General features: G+C 33.3%; 1 protein-coding gene across 2 annotated transcripts in view; it reads left to right on the top strand.

The window, feature by feature from the left end:
* SOS2 (SOS Ras/Rho guanine nucleotide exchange factor 2) overlaps window positions 1-16,105 on the top strand; it is a 97,773-nt gene that overhangs the window by 51,362 nt on the left and 30,306 nt on the right. For both annotated transcript variants that reach the window (XM_057723783.1, XM_057723784.1), the window contains 5 exons: window positions 1,485-1,583; window positions 10,900-11,027; window positions 11,527-12,182; window positions 12,589-12,670; window positions 14,095-14,217. In XM_057723783.1, coding sequence (XP_057579766.1) covers window positions 1,485-1,583; window positions 10,900-11,027; window positions 11,527-12,182; window positions 12,589-12,670; window positions 14,095-14,217 — 1,088 coding nt within the window. The remainder of the gene's footprint in view (window positions 1-1,484; window positions 1,584-10,899; window positions 11,028-11,526; window positions 12,183-12,588; window positions 12,671-14,094; window positions 14,218-16,105) is intronic.

The raw sequence follows: 16,105 nt of genomic DNA, 5'->3' as shown, positions 1-16,105 counted from the left end.
TGAGGATATGTTTTAAAAGCAGCATCTAGAACTCTTTCTTCAAATTGTGTATTGCTTTTGTCTGTATTTACCTGATGAGGAGAAATACCGCTTTAAATAAGTCAGTCTTAATGACATTTAAAATCAACATTGAGTGACTTTTAAATGCCTTATAAATTTTAGAAAATCATTTATCCTGCCAGACTATTGTTTTCAAAACTGGGATATACCTAACCCTAGCTGTACACTAAGATTTTCCAGGCGATATAAGGGTACAGATATCTTTAAAGGAATTAGTTTCTAGTCTAACCTTGTTTGTGTTTTTGCATTCTCTTCCAGTTTTTCTTACACATTATTTCTTGTCATATTGAATTTTCCATTATGCATTGATCCAAGATGTGAAAACCTTGGGTACCAGGGTACCAGCCAGGAAAAAAGGGGGAAAAAAAGAATTGCTCCTGAAGGAGAGTTTGAGTGCAAAGCAAAAAGAGTTCCAAAAGCAGAGGATGGCTTGATTGTATTAAAAACTCTTGGTAGCTGAAATGCCATATCTACCTTTGTCTTGTCATGTCTATCTAAAAATTAAGAAATGAGAAGGTTGTAACAAGGGTGAATATTTTACCTTTATTTAAAAAATACTTCATCATTCATTGGACATTGTGATAAAGAAGGGAGGCCTGTAAATTTCTCATACCTGAATGTGCTATGTTAGAAGCAGTTATAGCTTCTTCCAAGAGATGCTTGCTGTACTTAAGACTGACATTAACATGTGTATTTCAGTTTAAGAATGAAGTAAGACTAGTTGCAGAAATTAAGTCTGATCTGGCTATTTATTTTGACAGTGAGGATTGGTTTTATCAATAAGTTATATGGCAGACATTTTTCGTAAATTAAATGAGCTAAATCTGAAGTTTATTTGATTATTGTTTGGTGAAATGTATTTAAATCACATCTACAATGTACCACATCCTCTAAAACACATTCTTTGTAACTACTTAAACTTAAAACATTTTGAATAAAAGTGACATAGAAATGTGTGAGATGGTACATAGCTTTTCAGCATTCCTTTAGGGTATGTGGAAGTCAAAACTTTTGAAGAAAAGCTGAAAAGACTATTGCTAAAGTTATTTTAGCCATGAAAGATGAAAGGTATATATTTAATTATCTGACAACTTAAAGGAGGAAAAAACTTGATTCATAGCACTTCAATTTCAATATAGAACATGCTTTCCATTATAGTTTTGATACATCTGTATCTTGTATTTGGTTTTTTGTGGAGGTCGGGGGGACGGCATGGCACGGTATGGCTCATGGGGATCTTAGCAGCCTGTGGGATCTTAGTTCCCTGACCAGGGATTGAACCCAGGGCTCCAGCAGTTAAAGTGCTGAGTCCTCACCAGAGAATTGCTGTATCTTATATTCTTAAAAGCTACTTCTGTTAGGCACTGCTGTTATAGAACCTTGATATCAGAGATATACTATTTTTTTGTCTTTTTGCTTTGCAGTCCATTGCTGATGGTTTTAAAGAGGCAGTTCGTTATGTCCTTCCGCGCCTTATGCTGGTGCCAGTGTATCATTGTTGGCACTATTTTGAATTATTAAAGGTAAGATGAGAGCATCCTGAGCCAAAAAAATACTTGCGTTTATGAGGCTTAAAAACTTTTTTCTTAATCTGATGTTATTTTTCATACTTTTTATTCATAAAAATAACGTATCTTAAATGTCTCCCGTCTTTTCATGGACCATACAGAAACATCTATATTTTTTATCTTCATATCATTTCCAAGGGGCAGATAGAGGAAAATGTATCTCTGTCTGTCATATGATAATATAAATCCTCAAAGTAGTAACATTACAAAATTGACTTTTTAAAAATTAATTTTTGGAAATACACAGCAACTATGGTTTAACTCTCATTTTATATAAGTAATCAATAACTTTTATGTATAACATTGTTCTGAACTTCCATCGTGTTATAACTTGTCAAGAAAAACACTTTTAAAGTTGACACCTTTTCCCCATGCAGTATGCAGTCTAGTAGCTAGAACCCAAGCAACAAATTAAAAAATAAAATTAAGGTAAAACTTGAACTCTTTTTAAAGATCAGTACACATAAAAATATATATAAAGGTCTAATATGTAGCATAAACTTTATTATGATATATTATATACTCAGAGAAAAGTATAAAAACATAAACATGTTTTATAATAAATAAATGTAATATGTAAGCACACCAGAGGTAAACCAGTACCCTGACTTTAATGACAATTATTTTTTTTTGCTTTTCTTTGCAGTTTAACCACCTATGTATATATCACTAAAAATATATGTAGCCTGTTTTTTAACTTTTTATCAATTAGATCAAATTATATAATTTTGTGTCTTTTCTCTCAAAGTTATATTTGTAAGATTCGTGGTTGTGGTTGTATGTTGTTCTAGTTTAATTTTCTTCTGTTGTTTGAATAAACCATGATTTATTTATCCTTTCCTGGTTGAACAACAGTTTTTTTTGCTATTACTGATAACACTATGGACGTTCTTTTTTATCTTTTGGTACACATGTTGCATGCATTTTGTTTCTCTAGAGTATATGATCAGGGTTGGAATTGGTTGGTCATGGGGTGTGCATATTTTCAAATTTAATACATGATGTCAAGCAGTTTTCCGAAGTAGTTTATACAGTTTATACTCCTATCAGAATGCATGTGATATCTCTCTTTATCCATATTTTCATATTTTAAAATTTCTGTCATATGGTGTACTTATAATGGTATCTGGTGTTTTTAATTTGTATTTTCTTGATTATTAATGTGTTTGTGTATATATTTATTGGCCTTTTGGATAACCTTTTATACGGTTATTCAAGTCTTTTGCCATTGTAAATATCTTCTCTTCTGTGACTTTTCTTTGCAGTCCACATTTCTATTTGTTTTTCTTATTGTTGTGCATTAATTAAAACTGAGTATAGTCCATATTTTTTCTAAGAGTTTCATTTCACTGTTGATATCTATGTGTGGTTTCTCTTTATTATTCATTCTTTGAAGCCTTAAAGCACAGCTGTATAGATATTGTATCTGTCTATCTTATCTATCTATTGATATACATATAGCACTGATGTCTAAATCTATAGACAGACATATTTCTGTACCAAGTTGTTGGTTTAGACCGTCTATTCAGACTTTTTCCATCTAACTCATTAGTAATAATGAAAATAAAAGCCAGAATAACTCTGTACTTGGTAGGCATCTAGGCAAAGAAGTCATTTGATGATTTCTAATAAATACCTACCTCAATAATTCTTTTTTTATGGCGTCTTATTACCCGTAATGTGTGATGCTGAAACTCACTAGCTTTTGTGCACAAATATATGAGCAACTTGATTCTGTGTGTCTCCATGGAGACTAATGGATCCATAAAGAACTCATGAAAAGGACTGTGGGCTTCATATGAATAATACATTAGCAGTCCCAGATGTATATTTAGATTCCTAAAATTGCAGAAAATTTTAGGAATCTAAATATAGATTTGGAATTTTAGGACTTCCAATTCATGTCTAATTGAAAGGCCTATCATTAGTCTTATAGTTGCCTTTTAATATTTGCCAACATTTAAAAATCCTGGCTTGGCTATAATTGAAGCTTATTTTTTCCCCCTATCTGGATGATTGGCTTTTAAAGTCTCTGAGGTCAGAATCTAAAATCAGACATTGACTATGATGGCCTGACTCATCCTGGGGCCACACCTACTTTTACTACCGGTTAATTACTGGACTCCAAGTACTCTTAGCCATTGTGATTGGAAATAGTAGTTGGTCAGTTAATTAAAAATAAAGCAAGAATCATAAAAAAGGAAAATGTACATTTTATTTTTATAAACACATACACGCAAAACCCCTACAAATGAACATGGTATATGTATTTATATGCTAATCTGTTGACTTGGGGTAAAACCTTTTCTTTGAGTATGAATTTTGCTTAAATACAAAAATATCTTCTGTGATTTCTATTTCCCATTTCTTTTAGATGGTACATAAACTTGAAGATGCTGTGAAGCAAGCTGAATGCAGAATCTAAGTTTTTATAATTTTTCCAAATCTTTTATGATTATCTTCCCTATACCTTTTCAAAAAGACTTGCCTTTAAAATTATTCGATTTGAGTTTTCATATAAATATTTTTATACTCATATTTCTTTAACTTATATAGTAATTAAATTACATAGTTGCAACATAAACACAACTGTCATACATACTTGGAAACGTACTACTGATTCTTGGTAAGTGTATGACTCCATTAGCGGGATCAGAAGGACCTAGGTATTCTAGAAAGTGGCCCACTTATTTATAGCATTTTGTCCTGTGGGACTCAGTCTGTATGCTATACAGTGGGAATGACCCATAGTCAGAAATACATTTAACATCCTGACGATGCTCTGCACACGAAACAAAAATGTTACTTAGCATTTCATGCAATATATTTATACAGTGTATTGTGTTCTATTCTGTTCCTTTCTTTTTAAAAAAAGGATCATTCATGTCATAATTCAGTAGACTATGACATGCATTTTGAAAGACACAAATTAGGACTAATTCTAGACACAAGCAAAGAGGATTATCACGTGTTCAGATTAGAAACTACTTTTTACTTTTATATCTGTTCTGATACTGTTCCTTTTAATAACACTTTATTTTTTATTGTGGTAAAACATAACATGAATTAACCGTCTTTTTTTTTAATTATTTATTTATTTTATTTATTTATTGGCTTTATTGGGTCTTCATTGCTGCACACAGGCTTTCTCTAGTTGCTGCGAGTGGAGGCTACTCTTCATTGTGGTGCACAGGCTCCTCGTTGTAGTGGCTTCTCTTGTTGCGGAGCATGGGCTCTAGGCGTGTGGACTTCAGTAGTTGCAGCACACGGGCTCAATAGTTATGGCTCACGGGCTCTAGAGCACAGGCTCAATAGTTGTGGCACACGGGCTTAGTTGCTCTGTGGCATGTAGAATCTTCCCAGAGCAGGGCTTGAACCCGTGTCCCCTGCATTGGCAGGCGGATTCCCAACCACTGCGCCACCAGGGAAGTCCTTAACCATCATTTTAAGTGTACAGTTCAGTAGTGTTAACTGTATTGTTATACAGCCAGTGTTGTTGGACACTTGGGTTGCTTCTGCTTTTTGGCTATTGTAAATAATACTGCTATGAAACATCCACGAGACTGTGCTTTCAGTTCTTTTGGATATATACCCAGAAGTGGAATTGCTGGATCATGGGTAATTCTATTTTTAGTTTTTTGAGGAAGCACTGTACAGTATTCCATAGCAGCTTTATACCATTTTACATTCCCACCAACAGCACACAGGGGTTCCAAGTTCCCCACATCCTTGCCAGCACTTGTTATTTTCTGTATTTTTGTTTCTTGATAGTAGCCATCCTAATAGATGTGAAGTGGTATCTCATTGTGGTTTTGACTTGCATTTCCCTATTAGTGATGGTGAGCATCTTTTCACTTGCTTGTTGGCCATTTGTATGTCTTCTTTGGAGAAATATCTCTTCAAGTCCTTTGTCCGTTTTTTATTCGGATGGTTTGTATTTTTGTGGTTGTATTATGGGAGTTCTGTATATATTCTGAAAATTAATACCTCATCGGATCTATCACTTGCAAATACTCTCTCCCATTCTGTTGATAGCCTTTTTGTGATACTGTTTGGGCTCAAGTACTCATCCAAAAGAAATTTCGTTTCATGTTGCTTACTTTGGGATGAGAACCATACGAAAGAAGGCTTGACCAGTGTGACGTAAGGCTATCATTTCCTTTGGAAATAGAAAACACAGTCCTGGAGCAGTGTTAAGCCAGGTTTAATTTGCAGTATCTGCCTCAGTCATATACCAAGGGAGATTTATTTGTGGACATAGAATTTAAATATTATTTGAGTTTCATTTCCCAGAATCAGAGTTTATGATAAACAAGATAGAAAAGCAACTACATAATGAGAAATTATAGAATACCATATATAGTTTTCCTGAAATTATTTTACAGTGTGTTGTTGGGTTATTATTATTTATAACAATAAAGTTCATTCTGTAGGTAATATGTTTCTTTTTTTATCTTTTTCCAGTTTAAGCCCCTCTGGGGTTAATCATAAGCTACTTTCATTTTCTTTATTTTTCTCAGATAAATTTTAGATTTTTTCCTTAATATATATTTCAGTCCATATGTAAGAGGAAAAAGAAATAACGAATTTATTTCCTGATTTATAAGTACCTTTATAATACTTCTCATATTCTAAGAAAAAAATCTACATTTATTCTAAGAACATACTGACTCTCACTTCAGAATTGATTTATTCAAAGCCAGGTCACATTCTTTTACCGTCTAACTCTGGTCATACCCTGGAAATTTAGTAATGGAAAGAATAAAAATTATCCTCTCAAGAGAACTTAATCCATCCTAATTTACTTTAAAGCTTAACAGGAAGACCTATTATTCATGACTTTAATGTAATGAGGTTCATTGGGAAAGATAAGCCCTTATTTCAGTGAGAAAACTGAAATTGTTTCTTTAAGTGATACTTTTTTTAACCTTTTACTTTGAAAAACATAGAAAAAAGTAACAAAAATAGTATGGTGAATTCCATTGAGGTTTGCTAATTGGTAACATTATGTAACAATTACTTTGTCACTTTCTTTGCATTCCTGTGTTTGTGTATGTGTAAGTGTATTTATAACATCAAGAACTTGAGATAGTCTGTTGAAAAAAAGTTCTGACTCTTGAAAATAACTGAAGAATATTTTACTGTCATATTTATTCTTTCAATACCAAAACATCACTCAGTGACATCTGGAAGAAGATAATGCACAGTTTAAAAAAAGCACATAAAGAAAAATGATAGGTTTTAATGAGTTGAATTTCCCACCAAATTACTAAAATTCTATTTTTATGAAAATCTAGAGGGGTTTATTTTTACCAAAATAGAACTGATCACATGTATTATTTCCCATTTAAACTGAACTCCCGGCATAATGAATTAGAGACAAATTCATAATTTATTGTAACCTGCCTTATTTTAGTCACACATATCTCTGATAGATACAGCATTTTATAGAAATTCAAGAGAAGCATGGTAAGTATTTCAGTGAAGTCTCATAGAGTCAAGAAAAAGCTTACATGAAGTGTAAGGACACACATATACACAGCTGCGGAGAATAATGATTATCAGGTAAGCAAGGAATATATTCTTCAGTCAGATTCATAAGGTGCTACACGTTAGTGAAGGAGCCACTTGCACTTTACTGCTTAGTTTAAGCGTATATGGCAACGGTATTTATTCTCTTTGACCTCTTTTCCAGAGCACACTTACTTCATTTTATTTCTTAAACTGTGTAATTATCCAGTTTGTTTTTGAGATAGAGGGGGTCCCTTTAACGCGTGTTCACCAGCTTTGGGCATAGTTAAGTATTTTGCATAGTTGTGTTTGGTGTCATTAGAGAGAGGTGGTGTAGTAGTATGGCAAAAAGCTTCGACCCTGGAGTCAAAGTTTCCTGGGTTTGAACACAGAGTCTGCCACTCATCTTGGGTGCCTCAGTTTCTTCATCTGTAACGTGTGTATAGTAAGAGTGCCTGTCTTACGGAGTTATAACAAACATTAAACACGCGAATGCATAAAAGAGCATGCACAGAATAGGAGCCTCATAAATGTTCATTGTTATTTGTCTGAAAATGTAACAAAAGTATTTATATAATAATCACTCATTCTGATTACCTTATTGGGTACCTACCATGTGTGCGTACTCTACTAAAAATGAATAAAATATATCCCCAAGCTTTGCGGAGTTCATGGTTTAGTAAAGAAGATGAGCATCAGACAAATATTTACAGTAGCAGTGCCTAGCAGAAGTGGTTCTGTGGGATTACTGAGACAGGAGTAACTGGCTCTGTCTAGGACAGTTAGAAAAAAATTCGTATGAGTGTTGGGTATGCAGGGTTTTATCCTAGTATTCTGGTGTGTTGGTGTTATTTATTTATTTCAGTTATTTATTTCTTGGCTGTGTTGGGTCTTCATTGCCACATGCAGGTTTTCTCTAGTTGGGGATGGGGGGGGGCTACTCTTCATTGCAATGTGCAGGATTCTCACTGCGGTGGCTTCTCTTGTTGCAGAGCACAGGTTCTAGGCATGCCACCTTCAGTAGTTGCGGCACCCAGGTTCAGTAGTTGTGACTCGTGGGATCTAGAGTGCAGGCTCAGTAGTTGTGGCTCACGGGCTTTGCTCCGTGGCATGTGGGATCTTCCCAGACCAGGGATCGAACTTGTGTCCCCTGCATTGGCAGGCGGATTCTCAACCACACTGCCACCAGGGAAGTCCTGTGTTGGCGTTATTTAATTGGGGGAGCAATAAAAAGCCAAATGCTGAGACATTATTACAGATTAAAAGAGACAATAGAAACATGACAGCTTAGTACACACTGACTGAATCCTGTGTTTGGGGGGGGATTGCATTAAAGGACAGGATTGGGACATTAGTTACATTGAATATACACTGTAAGTTAGATTATAGAACATTACTAATGTTAAATTTCCTGAAGTTGATCACTATACTGTAAAAGAATCTTTGTTCTAAGACACACTGCTGAAATATCAAAGGAATAAAGAGGAATAACACTGTTTGAGAGTAGTTTGTTATATATTTGAGTTTTCCTGATATTCCAAAAACAATCTCAGAACCATTTAGCAGTGGGTCACCTTCCTCAGCAAGGAACTGAGAGGATTGTATCACAGACTACTCTCAGATAGTTCAGGGGGAGAATGTATGTACAGTCACACACAGAGTGCTGAAGCCTACGTGGCAAAGTGTTAAAAACTGGTGACTCAGTATACAGAAGTTACTTGTATTATTTTTATAGCTTTTCTACAAATTTGATATTATTTCAAAAGAAAAAATTTAAGGAGGAGAAAAAAGGAAAGAGCTTCGTGGCGGGGGGAGGGGGGGGTGGTTTGAACTGTATCATAGGGGCTAAATTCACCAGGTGGACAAGGAGGAGCAGAGGCAGATATGTAGAAAGCCATTTCAGTGTGAAAAAGCATGGCTCATTTGCAAGGTAGTTCAGTGTGGTAATTTCTATGTCACTGTAAGAATACATTCTCAAATATCTATAAGAGAATTTAGCTTGGATATTCATTAATCTAATGTTTGTTGAATCTCACTGCCAGAAATTCAAGAAACGTGTAGCAAATTGTTGGACTACGTTCATGCCAAAGAAAGCCATTGTTTTGTGTACTTATATCACCAGGAAATCCTATGCTTTAAATATCCTGAAGTTCTGTTTCTCTTTGGTAGCCTGTAATTATTCATGGATATTTAGAAATGACAAGGCCATTTATGTGGAAGAGTCTGAGCAGCCTTAAGAACAAGTGGACAGTAGAAATTTCGTATCCTCATACACCTAAATTGAAAAGCAGTTCTCATTTTGGTAGAATCTCATTATTAGTGATTATTTGGAAATTTGTTTCAACAAAAGCAATAAGAATAAAAAACCTGTAATTAAGCATTTTGTATCATCAGTGTCCATATTTACTAGGGAGTTATTTTAGAGTGGAGCTGAAAAGAATCTTTTTGTAAGAAGTCTTTCTCACAGCAAAATAAGTGATTTGGTAGTAATTTTTCACCTTCAGAAGTCAGATTGATGTAGTGCTGATCATTTTTCAGGCTTCCTGTGGTTTTTGTCTCTTTTTCCTTCACCTTTTCATTTTTTATTTCTTAAATGTAGAGATGAAGGTTTTATTTTTGAGGGTAGTCAAATTATTTATATTGCAAATCTTTGATAGCAAGGCTTCTATATGTATCTTGAAAAATATCAGATGGCTCTGTGCTCCCTGGAGAGAATAATTTCTAGATGTATAAACGAAAGGTAATGGATCTGACCTAGTACCTAAGCAATATCCATTCAGTTCCTTTTGAGAAATGGGAACCATTGCTGAATGATTTTCAGATTGTTCTTGGAATACAAGGAAAATTTGTCATAAAATTTCTAGTGAGGTAGTTTAAGATCATGAAGTAGACCTAAATTTTTTAAAATTTTCTGAAGCAATTGTAATTTTTCCATATTCTCACATAAGTTTGTATTTGTATCTACATAATCTCTGTGTAATGCTCCACTTTGAATTCTTCTGTCAAACAAACTAAAACACTGGCGCATCATCCAATCTGAATTATTTATTATAAGGTGAATTTTCTTCCCTTTTGAGACTGAGCTATCAGAGAAGTTTTGGTTAAATGAAATAAAACTAGAGTTGTTAGGGTTAATAATGTAATTTGTAATTAAAAATCTTATTTCTAAGGATTAGTAAGGCTGTTAACTTTCATGGTTTCTTGATGTTTACTAGAATAGGTGGATTTTATGTTGTAAAAAATATTGATTGAATCTTTCTGTGATGCTGTTTGTAGAAAAGTTTATGATAGGTTGAATTGCTGAAGTTAGCATACTTGATTGTGTTGTGTAACAAGCATATGGAAGCTTTTAGAAATCTCTAAAACTTAAGAATGTAATCATTAGAGAATGTGAAATAATCAGTGTTTATTTTTTCTCTTTTCATAGTTACTCATAAGTAAAAGTAACTTGTAAGCTTCGTTTTGCGTATTTTAAACCATATATATCTGGAAAGTGTCCAAATGGTTATCACAGTTGCTTTTTTTTTTCTGATTGCAATGGTAATAATACTTTATATCTGTATTGTATTTACATAGGTAGAAAGAGGGCTGGTTTGAAAGATCAGGAGGCGTACTACATAATTATATAAAATTATAGTTGTTTTTATTAGGTGTTTAAAATTCTTTGGGAGTTCGTAATATGTGTTGCTGCTTCCTCTAATTATGAGAAAGGGAAGGAACTGAATAATACAGATTTGATTTTCCTTTTTGGATTCCTTAGCAATTGAAGGCTTGTAGTGAAGAGCATGAAGACCGAGAATGTTTGAACCAGGCTATCACTGCGCTCATGAATCTCCAAGGTAGTCTGGACCGGATTTACAAGCAGTATTCACCTAGACGCCGACCTGGGTAATTCCGAACTGTTGAAAATATGCGTATGCAATACTTCACTTACATCTGATGTCTGGTTTTCTAAGGAAGTGTTACCTACAGTGATAGTTGCATTCTTGAAAGTTATACTTTGGTTTTACATTTCTCTTTTGTCCTTTAGTCTTTTAAAATTGGCATTGTCACATTGTTAAGATATATTTAATAAAATTTTTAAAGATATATTTAATAATATTTTGTATCATTTATATAAGAAATTTAGTATTATTTTCATTTTAATCCTTATGGCGTTCAGTAGAATATAAAGCACCTCTACTGTTTCTCTTTCACAATAGTGAAATTGAGGCATGTATGATTTAGTGGCGTAGAAGAGAGTAATTGCTGTGTGCAAAATCTAGTGTTAGTTATTATTTGATATTTTTGTCACTTGATTTGAGGTAGTTTATACGTAAGGCAATTAAGGTTGCTTAGCCATTGAATGAGCTAAGTTTATCTTGTTTTTGTTGTGTGTTTTTCTTAGGGATCCTGTTTGCCCTTTTTATAATCGTCAATTAAGAAGCAAGCACCTGGCCATTAAAAAAATGAATGAAATTCAGAAAAACATAGATGGATGGGAAGGCAAAGATATTGGGCAGTGTTGTAATGAATTTATTATGGAAGGCCCATTGACGAGAATTGGTGCTAAACATGAACGGCATATTTTTCTTTTTGATGGCTTAATGATTAGCTGCAAACCCAATCATAGCCAGTCACGCCTTCCAGGATGCAGTAATGCAGAATACAGACTAAAAGAAAAATTTGTCATGAGGAAAATACAAATATGTGATAAAGAAGATACTTGCGAGTGCAGACATGCTTTTGAATTAGTATCCAAAGATGAAAACAGCATAATATTTGCCGCTAAGTCTGCTGAAGAGAAAAGCAGTTGGATGGCAGCACTTACTTCTCTTCATTATCGCAGCACTCTAGACCGAATGCTAGATTCGGTGTTACTGAAGGAAGAAAATGAACAGCCACTGAGATTGCCAAGTCCTGAAGTATATCGTTTTGTGGTAAAAGACTCTGAGGAAAACATTGTTTTTGAAGAAAACTTGCAAAGTAGAAGTGGCATCCCCATTATTAAAGGAGGAACTGTGGTGAAATTAATTGAAAGGTTAACATATCATATGTATGCAGGTATGTGAAACTTATTACCAGTGGTTATGTAGGGCAGAGGATCTAAAACCTTTTCAAGAATGTTCGAAAACACTTGAGGCCTGGGAAAAAAAAAAGGACTGCCTCTAAGATATGAAAAGAATACTGCAGAATCAGAAGGAATAACTAACTAAGTGTCTCTATAATGTTAACTTCATTAATTATTAATATTCATAAAAATTTTATATTCATGAATCTTGAATTTGAAAACAATCCTTTATCAAGAAACAATCCCTTATCAAGACGTACCACGATTGGCAGGAAGAGCAACAGTGGGAGGAGCCAGAATAAAAAGAAAAAGGAAGGAAGTCCTCCAAAATATGCTACTTTGAATTAATTAAACTGAGTAAATTGAATATGCAATCTGTTTTATGCTCTACCTTTTCAGATCCCAATTTTGTTCGTACTTTTCTTACTACGTATCGTTCATTTTGTAAACCACAGGAATTGCTAAGCTTACTGATTGAACGGTAAGAAAAGTATTTATTTCACTTATATTTACATTTTTTAAAAAGTTAACTGTTCTGTACCTTGCAAAGTGCTAGGTATCTAGTATGTACTCAGGTAGTTTTTGAACATAATTTATTTGACATGAAATTTACAGTATTAACTATTCTCTTCAAGCAGCATGCTTACTGAAGTCCCTGTTTATCATAGATCTTTTCCAATTTTAGCAACGTTTATAGTGGTAATCAGAAAGACCCATTTTTACAGGATAAAAAAACTGAATTTTAATGAAATTTTTTCTATGCAATAAAACAGTACTTCCTTGAAAGAGACTTTTTTACTTTTAAAACAAACTTTTATTGTGGAAAATTTCAAAACACACACAAGAATAAGTAGAATATAATAAATCCCAAATATCAATCATCCGACTTCAATAATTATCAACTCGTTTCATCTTTTGCCCTACTGACTTGAACACCCTAATCCCAGGATTATTTTGAAGTAAATCGTTGGCAACATATTTCATCTATAAATATTTCCATTTGTACTTCTAAAAGATAAGTATTCTTATTAAATGCATAATCACAATATCATTATTAGACCTAAAAAAATTGATTTCCTTTATTATTAATTTTTAAAAAGTTTTGGATTGACTTTCTTTTTTACTGTGTTAGTGGTACTTTAAATGCTTTATAGGTTAAACTATAGTATCTGGACTTAAAAATAATTTTTGTTTTACATTTTCAAACTTAATACCAGAATTTTATCTGGACCTCTATCATTACATTGTTTCATGAAACTAAGCATACCAGACTGAGTCAGTATAATGTGCTATGAAGATTTACTTAGCTGCCTTTCCATCTCCAAAATAAGGAAGGCACATGTTAGACTTATATTTCAGGTATATTTCCTGTGGTTGGGGAAGGTTTAATTTTTGTAACTGATTTTTTTTACCTTATCTACTTAGTTATGTTTTTAAAATGCTATTTAAAATTCATTGTGGGACTTCTCTTTGGATTTATATTCATTTATTTAAATTGAATTTCCTTAAATTTAAGGAATTTACATTTGCTTTCATTTTAATAAAAGAAATATTAAGGACAGATTATTAGATAAGGTGTCTCTGTTATGTTCTTTACAGAGGTCATACTCTCTATAGATTCTTTTATTGGATCTTCTCCTTTGACTTTTTCTGTGTTGGTCAGTGCTAGTTATTAAACTTTTTTTTTTTTATAAAAGTAAGAATATAAGTACTTAGTACTATATAGCCAAAGGGCAGTTTTTGCAGTATGTGATACTTTAAGAGAAGTTTATCAATAATTTTACTTTCCACATAAATGGTAGGAAAGAGGTTGTTTAGTTAAAATATTTTTCCTTCTGTATTTGAATTTCTTCTCATTTCTGTGTGAACAACCAAAAATTTCTCTCATTTTGCTTTTCTTCTTAGATTTGAAATTCCAGAGCCAGAACCTACTGAAGCAGATAAATTGGCAGTAGAGAAAGGCGAGCAGCCAATCAGTGCAGACCTCAAAAGGTTTCGCAAGGAATACGTCCAACCAGTACAACTTAGGTTTGGCTGAATATTATATTTTTTATGTGCCATTCAATTTTCAATATATAGTTAGCACAAAAATTTTTAACCCTTAATTCAGATGTAGGTATTGTTATTAATTTCATAGCAGTTTAAGTTAAACGTCCAAAGTTCTTTATATATGAAGCTACTCTTAATTCCCTGAAGAAATTTAATTATTAAAATATACTATGGAAGCAACCTAAATGCCCATCAACAAATGAATGGATAAAGAAGATGTGGCATATATATACAATGGAATATTACTCAGCTATAAAAAGTAATGAGATGGAGCTATATGTAATGAGGTGAATAGACCTAGAGTCTGTCATACAGAGTGAAGTAAGTCAGAAAGACAAATATAGTATGCTAACTCATATATACGGAATCTAAAAATGGTACTGAGGAACTCAGTGACAAGACAAGAATAAGGACGCAGATGCAGAGAACAGACTGGAGAACTCGAGGTTTGGGGGGTCGGGGGGTGAAGGGAAAGCTGAGACGAAGTGAGAGAGTAGCATAGACATATATATACTACCAACTGTAAAATAGTTAGCCACTGGGAAGTTGCTGTATAATAAAGGGAGTTCAACTCGATGATGGATGATGCCTTAGAGGACTGGGACGGGGAGGGTGGGGGGGGAGTCGAGGGAGGGAGGGAATATGGGGATATGTGTATAAATACAGATGATGGACCTTGCTGTACCTCAAAAACTGGTACAAGTGTAAAGCAATTATATTCCAATAAAAAATAAAATAAAATAAAATATACTGTGTTATATGCATCAGATATCTCTAGCATGCAATATGTTATGCTTTACAAACCAGGGTACCTAATAAGTAGAAATTACAAAATTTTCATATGCATTTTGCCTACTGTCAGTTCCTCCTTCCCTTTTTTTCTTTGTTGTCTCATTTTGATCATTTCATAATTCTGGGCTTTTTTACCATTTATAATATCCAGGAAAGTTCTAGTTCTTTCCCCACAAGAGATATAGACATTTGTTACTTATCTAAAAAGTGTCATTTCAATAATTTCTTTTTTTATCATGCTTTTTTTAAAAAATTTTTTATTGAAATATAGTTTACGATCTTGTGTTAGCTTCAGGTATACAGCAAAGTGATTCAGTTTCATTATATATATTATATATATGTTTTTTAGGTTCTTTTCCATTATAAGTTATTACAAGGTGGTGAATATAGTTATATACAGTAGGTCCTTGTTGGTTATGTATTTAATAATTTCTAAAAATGTATTTGATAATAACAACTGCCAGTTAGGTTGCTCTGTATGCCTAAGTGCTTTATCTTTTTTATCTCGTCCTCACAGAACAATTACTATTTCCACTTTGTCTAAGAGAAAATTGAAACTTAACAGGATAAAGTGATATGAGATAGGTCATATAAAGGGAGTGACAGGACAGGATTCAAACCCATATCTGACTTCCTAAGCCAGTGCTTGTTTGTTTGTTTGTTTGTTTCAATGTTCTCTGAGCATTGAAAATTGGAAGCTCCTTTTATTAGGCTTATTTATAGGCCAAGTGAAAACCAAAGTATTATCTACCTTTTTCCATGGGAAAACTGAGATATCTTACTAATTGCATATGATCTAAATATTTTTCCCTGTAAATGTTAAATTACCTTGATTAATTTTAACCAATAAATTGAAATTTCGAAACTGAGTATATTGTTTATTTTCCAGGATAATTGCCACAAATAAATGCAGTTTTAGAGGAATGATAATGCTCCCAACTACATGTCTCTCAGCCAAAACTTTTAATATGTCATTCTGTGCATAAGAAGATGAGATTTATTTACCCATGAGCAATAAAGAAGTAATTAATTTTTTTCTACTAGCTGTGATGCATTTGTACTAATCCACACTCAA

This window comes from Hippopotamus amphibius, chromosome 2 (genome assembly GCF_030028045.1).
Source record: "Hippopotamus amphibius kiboko isolate mHipAmp2 chromosome 2, mHipAmp2.hap2, whole genome shotgun sequence".
Classification (NCBI taxonomy): domain Eukaryota; kingdom Metazoa; phylum Chordata; class Mammalia; order Artiodactyla; family Hippopotamidae; genus Hippopotamus; species Hippopotamus amphibius.
This window is presented reverse-complemented; position numbering and strand designations above follow the sequence as displayed.